At 54.5% G+C, this 13,510-nt stretch overlaps 3 protein-coding genes across 19 annotated transcripts in view; 1 reads left to right on the top strand and 2 right to left on the bottom strand.

The window, feature by feature from the left end:
* Positions 1 to 3,831, top strand: part of NUMA1 (nuclear mitotic apparatus protein 1) — a 66,299-nt gene extending 62,468 nt beyond the window's left edge. For 9 of the 10 annotated variants that reach the window (XM_081064795.1, XM_081064796.1, XM_081064793.1 and 6 more), the window contains 6 exons: positions 624 to 852; positions 1,481 to 1,617; positions 1,963 to 2,136; positions 2,375 to 2,491; positions 2,584 to 2,805; positions 3,143 to 3,831. In XM_081064795.1, the coding sequence (XP_080920921.1) occupies positions 624 to 852; positions 1,481 to 1,617; positions 1,963 to 2,136; positions 2,375 to 2,491; positions 2,584 to 2,805; positions 3,143 to 3,154 (891 nt within the window). In that variant the 3' untranslated portion in view covers positions 3,155 to 3,831. The remainder of the gene's footprint in view (positions 1 to 623; positions 853 to 1,480; positions 1,618 to 1,962; positions 2,137 to 2,374; positions 2,492 to 2,583; positions 2,806 to 3,142) is intronic. The other variant, XM_081064797.1, reaches the window with a different exon arrangement.
* Positions 3,832 to 4,255: 424 nt separating this feature from the next.
* On the bottom strand, positions 4,256 to 11,876 carry IL18BP (interleukin 18 binding protein). Of its 6 annotated transcripts, none has more exons than XM_081064804.1 (7): positions 9,603 to 9,989; positions 9,215 to 9,407; positions 8,891 to 8,933; positions 8,409 to 8,488; positions 7,863 to 8,039; positions 7,105 to 7,228; positions 4,256 to 7,027 (listed from the first exon to the last, which is right to left on the bottom strand). In XM_081064804.1, the coding sequence occupies exons 4-7, from the start codon at positions 8,434 to 8,436 to the stop codon at positions 6,853 to 6,855; spliced, it is 504 nt and encodes a 167-aa protein (XP_080920930.1). In that variant the 5' UTR covers positions 8,437 to 8,488; positions 8,891 to 8,933; positions 9,215 to 9,407; positions 9,603 to 9,989; the 3' UTR covers positions 4,256 to 6,852. The 6 variants fall into 6 exon arrangements, with proteins under 6 accessions (XP_080920930.1, XP_080920932.1, XP_080920933.1 ...); XM_081064806.1 differs by having other exon boundaries at positions 9,215 to 9,332; positions 9,603 to 9,873; XM_081064807.1 differs by lacking the exon at positions 8,891 to 8,933 and having other exon boundaries at positions 9,215 to 9,332; positions 9,603 to 10,076.
* The window catches only part of RNF121 (ring finger protein 121), a 68,638-nt gene continuing 66,012 nt past the window's right edge, over positions 10,885 to 13,510 (bottom strand). The window contains exon 9 of one of the 3 annotated variants that reach the window (XM_081064800.1): positions 10,885 to 12,116. In XM_081064800.1, coding sequence (XP_080920926.1) covers positions 11,996 to 12,116 — 121 coding nt within the window. In that variant the 3' untranslated portion in view covers positions 10,885 to 11,995. The remainder of the gene's footprint in view (positions 12,117 to 13,510) is intronic. The other 2 variants (XM_081064798.1, XM_081064799.1) reach the window with 2 other exon arrangements.

Below are 13,510 nucleotides of genomic sequence, written 5' to 3'. Positions count from 1 at the left end.
CCCCCCCCCGCCCCGGAAGCTGAGATGCACCGTGGCCACTCGGGGCTGCCTGCCAGCCTGGGGGCTCTAGCCCTCTTTCCCATAACCGAGGTTAGGGAGGGGAGAGGTGCCTTTGGTGCAGTGGGTGGCACCTCTGTGTGCGGGGTGCCCTCTGCTACCGAGCTGGGGAAGTTCTAAGATGGTCATGGCCCTGGCAAGTTTGGCTGAGGGACATGGGGCTATGGGATGAGCCAGACAAGCTGAAGAGACACGGGTTCAGCTCCAGCTCTCCCACTTCCTAGCTGTGTGACCTTTGGACCCTTTGGTCACTTCCTTTCTTTGCACTTCACTTCTAAAATAGTCTGGTAACACTGCCTCCCCTCCCTCAAATCATTGTCAACAGACTCAGTGGGAAAATGGGTAAAGTCTTGGTAACATAAGCTCAGCACCTTGTGTGGGATTCTGGCAACAAGGTCCATTTCTTGCCGATGTCCAACTAGGGGCTCTACAAAGCAGCTGGGAACACGTGCAGCCATGCCCTGGGATCTGAGGGTTTCAGGAAAGGGAACGGTGGTGGTGGTGGTGGGAGGCGGCTTCTTTATAAAGGCACCTGTTCCACCCAGCACATTCCTCCTCTTTTCCAGAAGCCAGATGTGGAGGAGCCAGACAGCGCCAACTCCTCCTTCTACAGCACGCAGTCTGCCCTCGCGTCCCAGGCTGGCCCCACAGCCACCTCCTCTACCCAGTCTCTCGCCCGCCTGGGCTCTCCCGACGAAGGCAACTCAGCTCTGCTCAGCCTGCCAGGTTACCGGCCCACCACTCGCAGCTCTGCTCGCCGCTCCCAGGCCAGGGTGTCCAGCGGGGCCCCTGCAGGTGAGGGGACTGTCCTAACCCTAATACCACCTAAAGGTTACACTAGAAGCAGATCCCAGCACAGGGAAAGGACGAGCTTTTATAAACCCCAAGCGAGTTCCTGGTAGCTTTGCCTGTCCAGCAAGGGCTGTGCGGGGCAGTCAGGCTGTTAGTCTCCGCAGGGTGAACTGGAGATGCTCACACAGGGGCCTGGGAATCCAGCACGACAGTGACGCTCACAGGCTGGCGGGGGTCCTTCGTGTTCCTCGGGGTAAGGAGCTGCCCGAGGGCCGGCCCGGCCAGTGTTCTGTCCTGATTCTTAGAGGCTCTTGCTCTCAGGGTCCTGGCTACCTGTTCCTGGCCTCTTGGTATCACAGCTACTGCCTGTGACCTCTTGGCCTCCCCAGGGAGAGTGCAGTGAGCCAGCTGCCGTGGTAGAAATGGTCTGTGAGCCCCTCCTGTTTCTGCAGCTCTGAGCAGAGCAGGACTCCGGGCTACTAGGCTTGGAGCCCGTGGGGTAGGTGGACAGGAGTGGTGGCAGCAACAGCTGGCGAGATGGCAGGGCCAGTGGGCGACCTGCAGCCTCCTCCCATTCCTCCTGTTCTTCCAGCCCCACTTGATCCAACTCGTGTCCCCGTCTCTCCCCCAGGAAGGAACAGCTTCTACATGGGCACTTGCCAGGATGAGCCTGAGCAGCTGGACGACTGGAACCGCATTGCAGAGCTGCAGCAGCGGAATCGAGTGTGTCCCCCGCACCTGAAGACCTGCTATCCCCTGGAGTCCAGGGTGAGCTCTGGGGTCACCTGCACAGGACCTGCCCGCACTGGCTCACCTGTTCTTCCCTCGGCATTCCATCCCAGTGCCACCTGCTGACCCAGCCCAAGTACTGGTGCCCTGGGTCTCTGCTTCCAGTGAACAGGTGGCAGGGAGGGAGAGCAGGGGCGAAGTCACTGGGTGGACAGGAGCTCGGAGACGTCTGCTTGGGATTGCTCTTCTGTGGCCGTCATGCAGGTGCAGGGAGCGGGGGAGGCCTTCTGTGACAGGAGGGCTCAAGCCTGTGAAGAGCCTGGGGCAGTCCTGCTCCGTCTCCAGCCAGCTTGGGTCCACTGACCATTTATTCCACCCACGCAGCCTTCCTTGAGCCTGGCAACCATCACAGATGAGGAGATGAAAACTGGTGACCCCAAAGAGACCCTGCGCAGAGCCAGCATGCAGCCAACCCAGATAGCTGAGGGCGCTGGCATCACCACCCGGCAGCGCAAACGTGTCTCCTTAGAACCCCACCAGGGCCCTGGCACCCCTGAGGTGGGTGACACTGGCTCCTGTTTTGTTCTGTCTAGCGGACTGCCCACGTCAGGCCCAGCTCAGCAAGTTTCAAGTTTGCAGAGTGGGTTAAAGGGGAGGCAACTGGCTTTGGAGGGGTTGGGGGTGGTGCTGCTGGTTGGATAAGTTGACTTGCAAGGGCGACTGAGCTCTCGAGACCCTCGGCTTTGGATGTGAAGTCCTCTTGCCGTTGTCGACCTAACTGGCCTCTTCCCCGTAGTCTAAGAAGCCTACCAGCTGTTTCCCACGCCCCATGACACCCCGGGACCGACATGAGGGGCGCAGACAGAGCACCACGGAGGCCCAGAAGAAAGCAGCTCCAGCTGTGGGTAAACAGGTTAGTCGGGGGCAGAAGGGGGGGCACCAGAGCCGCAGGGTGGCCTGGGAGGGCAGCGGTGGAGTGCCCAGTTTGACGGCCCCTCCCCACAGGCTGACCGCCGCCAGTCCATGGCCTTCAGCATCCTCAACACGCCCAAGAAGCTCGGGAATAGCCTTCTGCGGAGGGGCGCCGCAAAGAAAGCCCTGCCCCAGGGCTCCCCCAACACCCGCAGTGGAATGCGCCGCTCTCCTCGCATCGCCACCACCACAGCCAGCGCTGCCACTGCTGCTGCTGTCGCAGCGGCCACTGCCACCCCTCGGGCCAAGGGCAAGGTAGAGGCACTGAGAGGGAAGGGGGCGGGTGGGAGCATGGGCACCCCCAGGCCTCCAGGGCGGGGCTGAGCTAGGTGCTGCAGGGTGGGGCTAAGAGCGGGTGTCCCCGTCTTGGTTAGCTGCCCCGTACGGAGGAGTCACAACTCCATCCCTACTGCCAGCAGCCGAGCTGCTTACAGCCAGCAGCTGGTAACCTGAAGGTACATGTGTCCAAGGCCACACCCTCAGGGGACCTAATCGGGGTGTGCAAGGGCAGGAAGATGTCTTCCCGAGCCAGCTGGTGCAGGCTGGCAACACAGGTCCCATCCAGCCAAGTGACTGTCTCTCTCTCTTTCAGGCGAAGCACTAAAGGGCCAGTACCGGTGAGTGGCCCCACCTGTGTCCCCAATGCTGACCTTGCCTGGTCCTTCTCCTGTCCCTCTCAGTGCCTTCCTTCAGCTCCCAGGCCAACAATGGTCAAACCCCTAGAGACAGTGATGCCTGCCCACACCTTGGCCTGGTATCTGGACCTTCACCAGGGGAAGAGGAGTTCCTGAGTGGGCCTGGAGCCTGGGCAGTCTGGGTCCTCTCTACCTTGCCTCCTGATGTTTTCACAGAGCAGTCACTTCTCCATCACAAGCAGATTTGAGGCTGGCTTTGAGTGGCTGGCTCCTGGGCCCAGCCAGTTCTCTCAGCCTCTGGATCCAGAAGGGACCATTGGAGGGGCAGGCCCTGGTTCCTGCTGCTCCTGGTGGCTGGGCCTAGCAGGGGCCCTAGCCCTTCAAGTCCAGGCCTGGGCATTGACCTAGTGGGAGTATCCCCACCCCCACCCCCCGTGCTCCCATCCGCCCACGGGCACGGTTGCCCAGAGGATGCTTTTCCAGGACAGACGGCACGAGCGAGGGCAGCCTTTCAGCGGCAGCTCATATCCCCCACCTTCCCCAGACTTGTGCTGGGGTGGGATTTGGAGTTCTGGGAAGGTTTTTAAGGGCCAGGGTCTTTTCTAAATGTTATTACTTGTAAATAAAGTCTATTTTTCTCCCTTGACTGCTGAGATGCCTTCATCTATGTGTGAAAATGGAACTCAGGGCTCTTTAGAGCATACCTTTGTTCCTGCCTAGATCTCCTACCTTCTTGCAAGTCCCTTCTCCTGGCCTTTCTGTGGCCATAGGATCTTATCACACTCCCATTTCTGGCCTCTGCTCAAGGAGCATTATGGGCTGTCCCATTTTTGAGGGCCTGTGTCCTCTGAATCTAGTTTTGCTATAGCTTCTGAGTGGCAGTCCCTCCTGGACCAGGCCAAGTTCTGTGAATGGAAGGATGGCCTGAATGAGATATCAGCATGCCTCCCTTGAAAAATCACTTATGAATGCCCATTGTGGGCCCTTTCTGATCCACAGAGCTGTGGATCAGAAGCAGCCTCTGCCCCCATCCCTTCCCGTTAGAGGAAAACAAATCCACGCTATAGTTTAGAGAGACATTGCAGGTTCACTTCCAGACTACTGCAATGAGTCGTGAAGTTTTTGGTTTCCCAGTGCATATAAAAGTTGTTTATACAATACTGTAGTATATTAAGTGTACGGTAGCATTATGTCTAAAACAACAAATGTACATACCTTAATGAAAAAATATATTACTAAAAATTGCTAACCATCATCTGAGCCTTCAGTGAGTGGTAATCTCTTTGCTGGCGGAGGGTCTTGCCTTGATGTTGGTGGCTGCTGACTGATCAGGGCGGTGGTTGCTGAAGGTTGGGGTGGCTGTGGCACTTTCTTAAAATGAAGTTGGCCACATTGATTCTCCTCTCACAAATGATTTCTCTACAGCACGCAATGATGTCTGACAGCATTTTACCCACAGCAGAAATTCTTTAAAATTGGAGTCAATCCTCTCAAACCCTGTTGCTGCTTTATCAACTAAGTTTATGTAATATCCTAAAGCTCTTGTTGTTTCAACAATCTTCACAGCATCCACCAGGAGTAGATTCCATCTCAAGAAACCACTTTCTTTGCTCATCTATAGGAAGCAAGTCCTTACCCATTCAAGTTTTATGAGATTGCAGCAATTCAGTCACATCTTCAGGCTCCACTTCCAATTCTCGTTCTAGTGCTATTTCCACCGCCTCTGCGGTTACTTCCTCCACTGAAGTCTTGAACCCCTCTAAGTTATCCACGAGGGCTGGAAGCCTTCCAGACCCGTTAGTACTGATATTCTGACCCCTTCCCATGAATCATGAATGTTCTTCCTGGCCCTCCTTTCCAGAGGGTTTTAATTTACTTTACCAGAGCCATCAGAGGAACCACTCTATGGCAGCTCTAGCCTTATGAAATGTATTTCTTAACCAGTAAGACTTGAAAGTTGAAATTACTCCTGATCCAAGGGTTGCAAAATGCATATAGTGTTAGCAGGCATGGAAACAATCTTGTACATCTTCATTAGAGCTTTTGGGTGACCAGGTACTTGTCAATAAGCAATAATATTTTGAATCTTTTTTCCCCTGAGCAATAGGTCCCAACAATGGCCTAAAAATACTCAGTGAACCATGTTGTAAACAGATGTGCTGGCATCCAGCTTTTGTTCCATTTATAGAGCACAGGCAGAGTAGATTTAGCACAATTCTTAAGGGCCCTAGGATTTTCAGAATGAGAACACTAGGCCCTAAGAAGACAGTCAGCCTGTCCTGTGAAGCATTAAAGCCACTGACCCCTCTAGCCATGAAAATCCTAGACAGCATCTCCCAACAGAAGGCTGTTTCATCTACACTGAAAATCTGTTGTTTACTGTAGCCACCTTCGTTAATTATCTTAGATCTTCTGGATAACTTGCTGCAACTTGTACACCAGCACTTGCTGCTTCACACCTTGCACTTTTATGTTTTGGAGAAAGCTTCTTTCTTTAAACCTCAAGAACCAACCTCTGCTAGCTTCACACTTTTCTTCTGCAGCGTCCTCACCTCTCAGCCTTCATAGAATTGAAGCGAGTTACGGCCTGGCTCGGATCAGGCTTTGGCTTAGGGGAATGTGGTGGCTGGTTTCATCTTCCACCCAGACCACCGAAACTTTCCCCATATCAGCAATAAGGCTGCTTCGTTTTCTTGTCATTTGTGTGTTCACTGGGGTAGCACTTTTAATTTCCTTCAGGAACTTTTCCTTTGCATTCACTACTCGACTGTTTTGGCGCTCAAGGCCTACCTTGCAGCCCATCTCGGCTTTGGACACGCCTTCCTCACGAAGCAGAATCATTTCTAGCTTTTGACTTAAAGTGAGAGATACTTTAAAGTGAAAGTCCTTTCACTAGAACACTTAGAGGCCACTGTATGGTTATTAATTGGCCTAATTTCAATACTGTCAAATAGAGGAGAGGGAGAGAAATGGGGACTGGTTGGTCCATGGAGCAGTCAGAACACACATTTATCGATTCAGTTCACTATCTTATGAGCACGGTTCATGGCATCCCAAAACAATTACAATAGTAACATCAAAGATCACTGATCACCGTAACAAATACAATAATGAGGAAAGTTTGAAATATTGCGAGAATTACCAAAATGTGACAAAGAGATATGAAGTGAGCAAATGCTGCTGGGAAATGGCACTGATAGACTAACTTGATGCAGGGTTGCCCCGACCTACAATTGGTAAAAAAAGGAGTATCTGTGAAGTGCAGTAAAACGCGGTCTGCCTCGTACAAACACAACATTAGGTGGGAGGCAGAATGGGGCCTGAGCTGAGAGCCAAGACTGACATGAAGAGGTGGCATTTCTCCAGGCTTCAGAATTCACCCGTCAGGATGGGAGGCAGAGGGGACCCGCTGGAGGGCTTCCTGAGTAGGGGATATGACTGTCCTCAGCCCAGCCTGGGGAAAGTGAAGGCAGACACGGCCCAGGGCCAAAGGGGGAGGGACACCTCGTCACGTCCCCTCGGCCATGCCACCTCTGCCTGAGCCCTGAGCTCTATTTAGTTTCCACTCAGGCTTGGGGACTTGGAGGAATGGTGGTCATTAGCTGGAGGCTGCCCTGGGAGGAGCCTACCCTTTCCTCCCCACTTTGCAGCAGAGCTCCTCCGGCCCCTAGAAACCTTCCCTTGGGTTCGTCACCGAGAGCTGGGCTAGGACAACGTGATGCAGGACAGTGTACTCAGGATCCGCGAAAACACAGGAGAAGTTGGTGCTGCGCAGGGCGGGGCTCAGCTCCTCCAGCACCAAGGCTCTCCACAGCTGGGTGCTGGCGCCCCTGCGCTCCCGCCTGCAGCGGAGAAGGAAAGGCCATGAGCCCCCCGCAGTAGGTGGCCCCCCCTGCCGCCTCACCACCTCACCCCTCACCTGGTGCTGCCCTCCCGCAGCCGGCCTGGGAGGTGCTCGATGAAGGAACCATTGCCCAGCCAGTAGAGGACGCTGAAGTGGGGGAAGCGGCTGCAGGCCGTACAGGACAAGGTCAGCGTTGCATCTAGGGACACGTGCAGCTGTCAGCCCTTCTGAAGAGCAGACCCTTCCCACTGCCATTCTGTGGCACCCTGCCCAGTCCTCAGTGTCCGGGATCCAGGAGCCGGGAGTGCTGCTGGGCTCTCCACCCAGGTGGGAACGGCTTCAAGGGCAAGTACGGCGGCTACCCGGGAGGCCCATGCTGAGCAAGAGGAATTTGGGGAGAGATCCTTGGTTCAGGTGACGACTCCTGAGCTTGTTTCTTCTGAATGACCTGATCTGGTGCCCAGATTTGGTGACTCTAGGAGTCCCAGCCAAGGAGGCAGCACCAGCGGGCCACTGCCCCCGGGGAAGGCCACTGAGACGAGGGGCTGGGCCATAGGGCACACTGCAGTCAAGGCTCTGGGCGTTCTCTGGCCATTCCTCATGTCTGAATTCTCTCCGCCCCATTTGATAGGGAGCATCTTGGGAGCTGGGCCTGCCCCCACACTCACGATGCCGGATGCTCTGCCAAGGGGCCCTGGTTGGTGGGGAGCTAGCTACATGGCAGAAGGGGGGGGGCGTATGTTCAGGAGTCAACCCTACCCTTGGACCCTCTGTGCCCACGCCCTCCCTCCGACACTGTGCCCTCCTGGGTTCCCATCAGAATTGCTCCTTACTTATTGGGATTTTCACTTCTGGCGAGGTCACCTCCAATGCTGGGCACCGCTTAACTGTTGGGACCGTCGGGGGCCGGGAGGCAGTGGCACCGGTGGTGGCCTGAGGTGTAGGTGCAGCTCTGTCCAAATGGAAGACGAAGTGGGCACACAGGAACAGGACCCACAAAGGCCTGGGGTCTGAGGAAGGACAGTCACAGAGATCAGCGGCTGTTGGTCGGCTTGGGAATACTCAGCACCCGGCTTGGGTCTTGGTTGGAGAGGGCATTGCTACCCGGGTATAGCTCTGGCCCAGAAACTCCTGGGCTCTGCTCAGGGAATCGGAAGGCCAGACAGACCCTCAGCCCCCACCTCTTGGCCCTTTTTAAATGGAGCACAAGGAGACTTCGGAATGAGCCAGAACCACACCTGTAGAGAGGCTAAAAGCCACACCATACAGTGGGGTGGAGTCTCCTGGGGGCCAAGGCTCAGGGCATCCACACCGCTCCATTCTATTCAGATCCCACCCACCTCCCCCCTGCCCCCGCCTCGCACAGCCCCAGGTCCCACCTGGAGTCCAGTTCTGTCTCACAGTCATGATGTCTGCGTTAGGACTGGCGTGCCTGGCTCTATATATGCGACAACTTCCTCTTTGGGGAGGCGAAGGAGGAGAACAATGAGTAAACTATTTGGTCATGACCACATGGCCCTTCCTGTAGACTTCACAGCCTCTCCCCTAGGTCTCAACAGTCAGTGGACTGCCAGGCATTGCTCTTTACTCTGTTCTGTTGCTCCTGCCCATCTGTCCCAATTGAAAACTCCTAGTTTTCAAAAAAAAAAAAAAAACCACAGAAAAAACAAAACCCCTCAAAACTCATCCAGCAGCGGCTAGAGCTCTTCAGCACTTAGAAACAAAGCTGCAGGATCATTTATGGGCAGTCTTTTCCCACCCTGAGCTCTTATTACCAACAATATGCCAATTATTAGTCCAACCTAACCCTTTCATTATAGGAATGGAGAAACTGAGGCCCAAAGAGGGGCCGGGGACTTACCTAGTTACAAAGGGAGACAAAGCTCTTCACTGCCAGAACCGGTCTGGGAAGGGCAGGGTAGAATGAGTCCTGGGAAAGCACGGTCCCCTCACCCTATTTCACTCACACTTTTATTCTAACCAAGGAATCCAAAGCAAAACGCTAGGCCACTAACACGGGCACACACGTTATAGCCGTCTGGGCGCAGTTCTCAAAGTTCCTGCACACTGTGTGGCTCTTCTTGAGCTCAAGTTTACAGTGGCCAGGAAACATCCTGCTACCTCCCACACACCCCTCCTCACAGGGGGTATCAGACTGTGGTCTTTAATCCACCTTTCTCCTCACCTTTCCAGGGTCACAACGGCTGTGAATGAACGAGTCTCTCCCAGATCAATTCTTCCATCCCAGCAAAGGGTCAGGACTTCAGCGCCCACATCTGCTCTTCAGAGCCTGGCCTTTGCTTCTATACGGGCAGGTATGCTTGCTCTTTCACAGCCACACTGACATCCCAGGGGACAACTCTCCCAGGCACTGAGACCTCAAGTTGTTGGATCACTTTGACCATTTCATGTTCAATGTTACACCAGCCCATTCACATCCTAGTCTTTCTCGGCCTCCAAAACCACGCCAACACCCATCCATCACCACCATGAGCCCTTCTCACTCCTCTCATCCCAGCCCCTGGGCCACAGCGACACGTGTAACTTCACCAGGAAGTCCAAATTCCCCCTACCTGGATCCCAAGAAGCCTGAAGAGCCCTGGTTTTCAGAATCCCTTCTCGGAGCTCCAAGGCTCAGTTCAGCTGTGTCTGGCCCCGTATGAGCCACACCACAGGAACTGCGCTGAGAGTACTTTCTGGCATTGTCTGCAGGAACCTCTCAGAGCCAAGCCTGGAACACGAGCTGGAACGCTGGTCCTAAAAGGAGGAGCGGGCACTTCCCAGGGAAGAGGGGGAGTAGCCCAGCATTGTCTCCAGCAACGGAGCTATGTAAACACACCAGTCAGGTCGCTGATGGGACAAGTGGAGCTGGGGCTGTGGCCAGGCCAGGACCATGGTGCAGAGAGTGAGGCACCTGGGGCGCAAAACTGAAGGAGGCCTCAGTGCCAGGTCATGGAAGCAGAAAGAGCAGGGCGGGGATCGAATGCACGCATTGATCACGTGTGAAGGACAAGCCCTGATGTCTGTGGTCTGTGATTTCCGTGATCAGGAGGGAAGAGCTGGGGAGGCCCCGGCATGCAACTGGGTTTAGAGAATGTGTCAGAACACCATGTGCTGCAATCCCGAGGTGTGTGTGTGTGTCAAAACCAGACTCATATTCCTCATTTAGTCACCAGAGACAAAATCACATCTTTTCCAGGGCTCTACTTGACATTTCCTCCCCTACCTCCTGAGCTCCTGGGCTGCAGGACACAGGGAAACTTCCTTAGTCATCCCTGCAGTTAGGTCAGGAGGCAAGGCCGCCTGGAGCTCTGAGAGACACAGTCCTTTGGGGGCCGTGGGGGATGGGTGGGGGAGGAGACAGGATTCTGCCTGAGTGTTACAAAGAGCAAAGTTGGGCCACTGGAAGGTCATAGGACTCAGGACTGGTAAAATATGACGAGAGCCTTGCACAGCCTGGTCTCAGCTTGTCACATGAGCCTAGAGTGGGGGTTGGGGGGACAAAAATGAAAGGATGATCCCTGGAACCTTCAACTAGTCCCCATTCCACTCTGAGGAACGGGCACAAGCAGTGTGGGACCATGGGAAGCCACAGCTGGGTAAGAGAGCCAAAGCTGAAAATGGCGCATGAGAAGGGGTGGGGCAGGGCACTGGCCTCAGGCGGTGAGGACAGTCACCCCGGAATGCCCCAGGGCCCATCTGCCAGGTCAGGAACCGGCATTCCACCATCCCTAGGGATGCTGAGCAGGGCCAATCACCCAGGGCCCCAGCTCTCAAATGGGAGTGGCAAAAGTTAGCCATGGCAGGTACCTCCGGGGACCCCAGGGAAAGAGGTGGGAAGAAGAAAAGCAAGTTGATGTTCAGCTTTCCAACCCAGCTCATGGAGCTTTATTCAGAACGGAGTGACAAGGTCCAGCTTGGTTCTTGCTACCCTTGAAGGGGCAGGCCCAGCTGGGCCATATTCCCTAGGAGCCCACTGCAGAAAGGCCATGTTTGCCCTCCTATTTCCTTCAAAACTCCTAGGACCAGGGCTGAGGCCTCCGTCCTCTGGGCCTCCCCCTCTCCCACCCGCCCGGCCCAGGCAGGACCGATGAACCCACAAGGCTGACTGACGTATGGACATTCCCTGGGCTGGGAATCCCGTGCCAGCTTCAGGGAAACACCGATAATGGAGCAGTCTCCCATCGGGCGCAGGGACTGCACAGACACACAGATGCGCGCATACAGCTTCACTCGGGCTTTCAGGGAAGGAAGTGACGGGGCCTTTGGCACATGCCACCACTTCCGGGCTCACGGGGCCCTAATCACTGCTGCTGGCAGCGTTCCTGGGGCCGGTCACCCAGGTTCCTGCTGCTTCTGGCTGCCCCCAAACAAATCCTCAATGCAATCTGAGGTCCCAAGGCTTCCCTTGCTGGAAAAGCTACAGGGTTTCACTTCCCTGAACCAGCCCACGGCTCCTGGACAGGGGAAGACAGAGTCAGACAAAATATCCCGTGTCCCAGACGGTAGGCGGGACACCACTCACTCCTCAGTGCCCATCTGTGGCGCCAGTCGAGTGCTTCAGCTCATCCACACTGAGCACCCCACAGAGGGAGCAAATGGGAGGGGGTGGGCTGAGGCCCCCAGCCAGGGGTGAGAAGGCTCCTTTAAACCAAAAAAGGTTGTGGCTCTGCCCCTGCCCTCCCCAAGCAGGGAGGGCGAAGCCTGGAGGAGTTGGGGCAATTCCTATGCTCCACAATAAAAAAGGTTTTTAAATATGTTCATCAAAATAGTTTTCTTTTAAAAAGCCCCCACTGCTGACAGCCCCACTGGCTAGCTTGCCATCATATCCCTCCCCACCCGGACACAGCCGGAGGGGTCCTGAGTGGCCCAAGTGCCCCTTTGAGTCTTTCCCACCCAGGAGGCCTTGGAGGGCAGAAAGGAGAGTGCCCTGAGGTCCAAGGTGGGTGGATGCTCTTCTGCCCAACTACTCCAGGCCCAGGATGTAGTTGATGCCTTGCACCAGGCCGATGATGACAGGCTGCCAGGCTACCAAGTATCGAAGCCAGTCCAGCAGTTGCCCGTACATGACGTGAGGCCTCTCCCAGCTGGCAGTATGTTAATGAAAGAAGGCTGTGTTAGAGCTGCGAGGGCTGGTCTAGGGGACAGGCCACGAGGTTTGCCCACATCCTCCCCAGAACTGCCCACGCTTTCCAGCTACTCCACAGAATCAGCCTACAAGGAAAGGCAGCTGCTTTCTAGAAAGCCGCATCCAGTCTTCCCGTGTTGGAATAAAGGGCTAAAGAGAATGGGGGAAGGAGAACAGAGGGGACCAGTGAAGAAGACAAGGGTAGAGGGGTAAAACTCAGTTCTCCACGAAGAGCATGCGCAGAGGGCCACCTATGTACCACCTTCTCTAAGATGGGGCTCCAGTGTGGGAGAGAACAACCGGAGGCTGTAAACATATTTGTGACATGGCTATAGGGAAGCTGGGAGTGAAATAAGGTAACCCCAAAGGTTCTTGTAATGTCCAGTATGAAAGGTTTTCAGGTCAAGGAAGAGGTTGAGGCTAAGGACAGAGGCAGAAGGGAGCAAGAGGCTAGTCACGGGATAACCCCCGGCAGAGGCTCTAATGAATCCGAGCCGGGGCACTAAGCACCAGGCCCTATGGCGACCAAGCGGCTCTGGAGATGAGTTCCTTTCCTTTCGCTTTACAGCTACATGCTGGGCAAGACATCTGGAGAAGGAGCCTGGGATTCCATCTCTGGGGAAAGCACAGCTTGCACCTCCTGAGACTGTGGGGGAAACTCTCCAAAGGCATCAGAAAAAGCAGCCTGGCCCAGTCCCTGAGAACTAACGGGAGCCCAAAGCATCAGCGTGACCACTGAGTTACTTAATTATTCCTAAACTCGTCCCTGGAAGAACAAGCAAGAAATCTTAAAGGGCTAATCTCCAGGGGACAGGGAACCCTGGCACAGAGAGAAAGCTGGGAGGAGGGGGGAGGATGCTATAAAATGAGGATGATACTGCCCACATCATAAAGCTGCGAGAGAATCCAATGAGATTAATATGAATAAAGCACTTAATACAGTGCCAAGAACACAGTAAGCAAGCCGGAAGTGGCAGCTGCTACAACCGTGCTTCCCCGAAAACAAGATCGGATCTTATATTAATTTTTGCTCCATTAGGGCTTATTGTCAGGGGATGTCTTATTTTTTTCATGTACAACAATCTACATTTATTCAGATACAGTCATGTCATCTTCTAAAACATCGTCACAATGTACTAAATGTGTCCGTCTGGCTGACGATCTTAACTGGGACTTATTTTTGGAGTAGGTATTATTTTCGGGGAAACACAGTACTACCAATTTACACTAAAGGGATCTATTTGGTTGGTACAAAAGTAATTGCGATTTTTGCAATTGTTTCTAACCTTTTAAACTGCAGTTACTTTTGCACCAACCTATTAGAACTATGATGAGAAGCTGAGCTGCTAGTCC

Source organism: Rhinolophus hipposideros, assembly GCF_964194185.1.
Source record: "Rhinolophus hipposideros genome assembly, chromosome: 10".
Taxonomy (NCBI): Eukaryota; Metazoa; Chordata; class Mammalia; order Chiroptera; family Rhinolophidae; genus Rhinolophus; species Rhinolophus hipposideros.
This window is presented reverse-complemented; position numbering and strand designations above follow the sequence as displayed.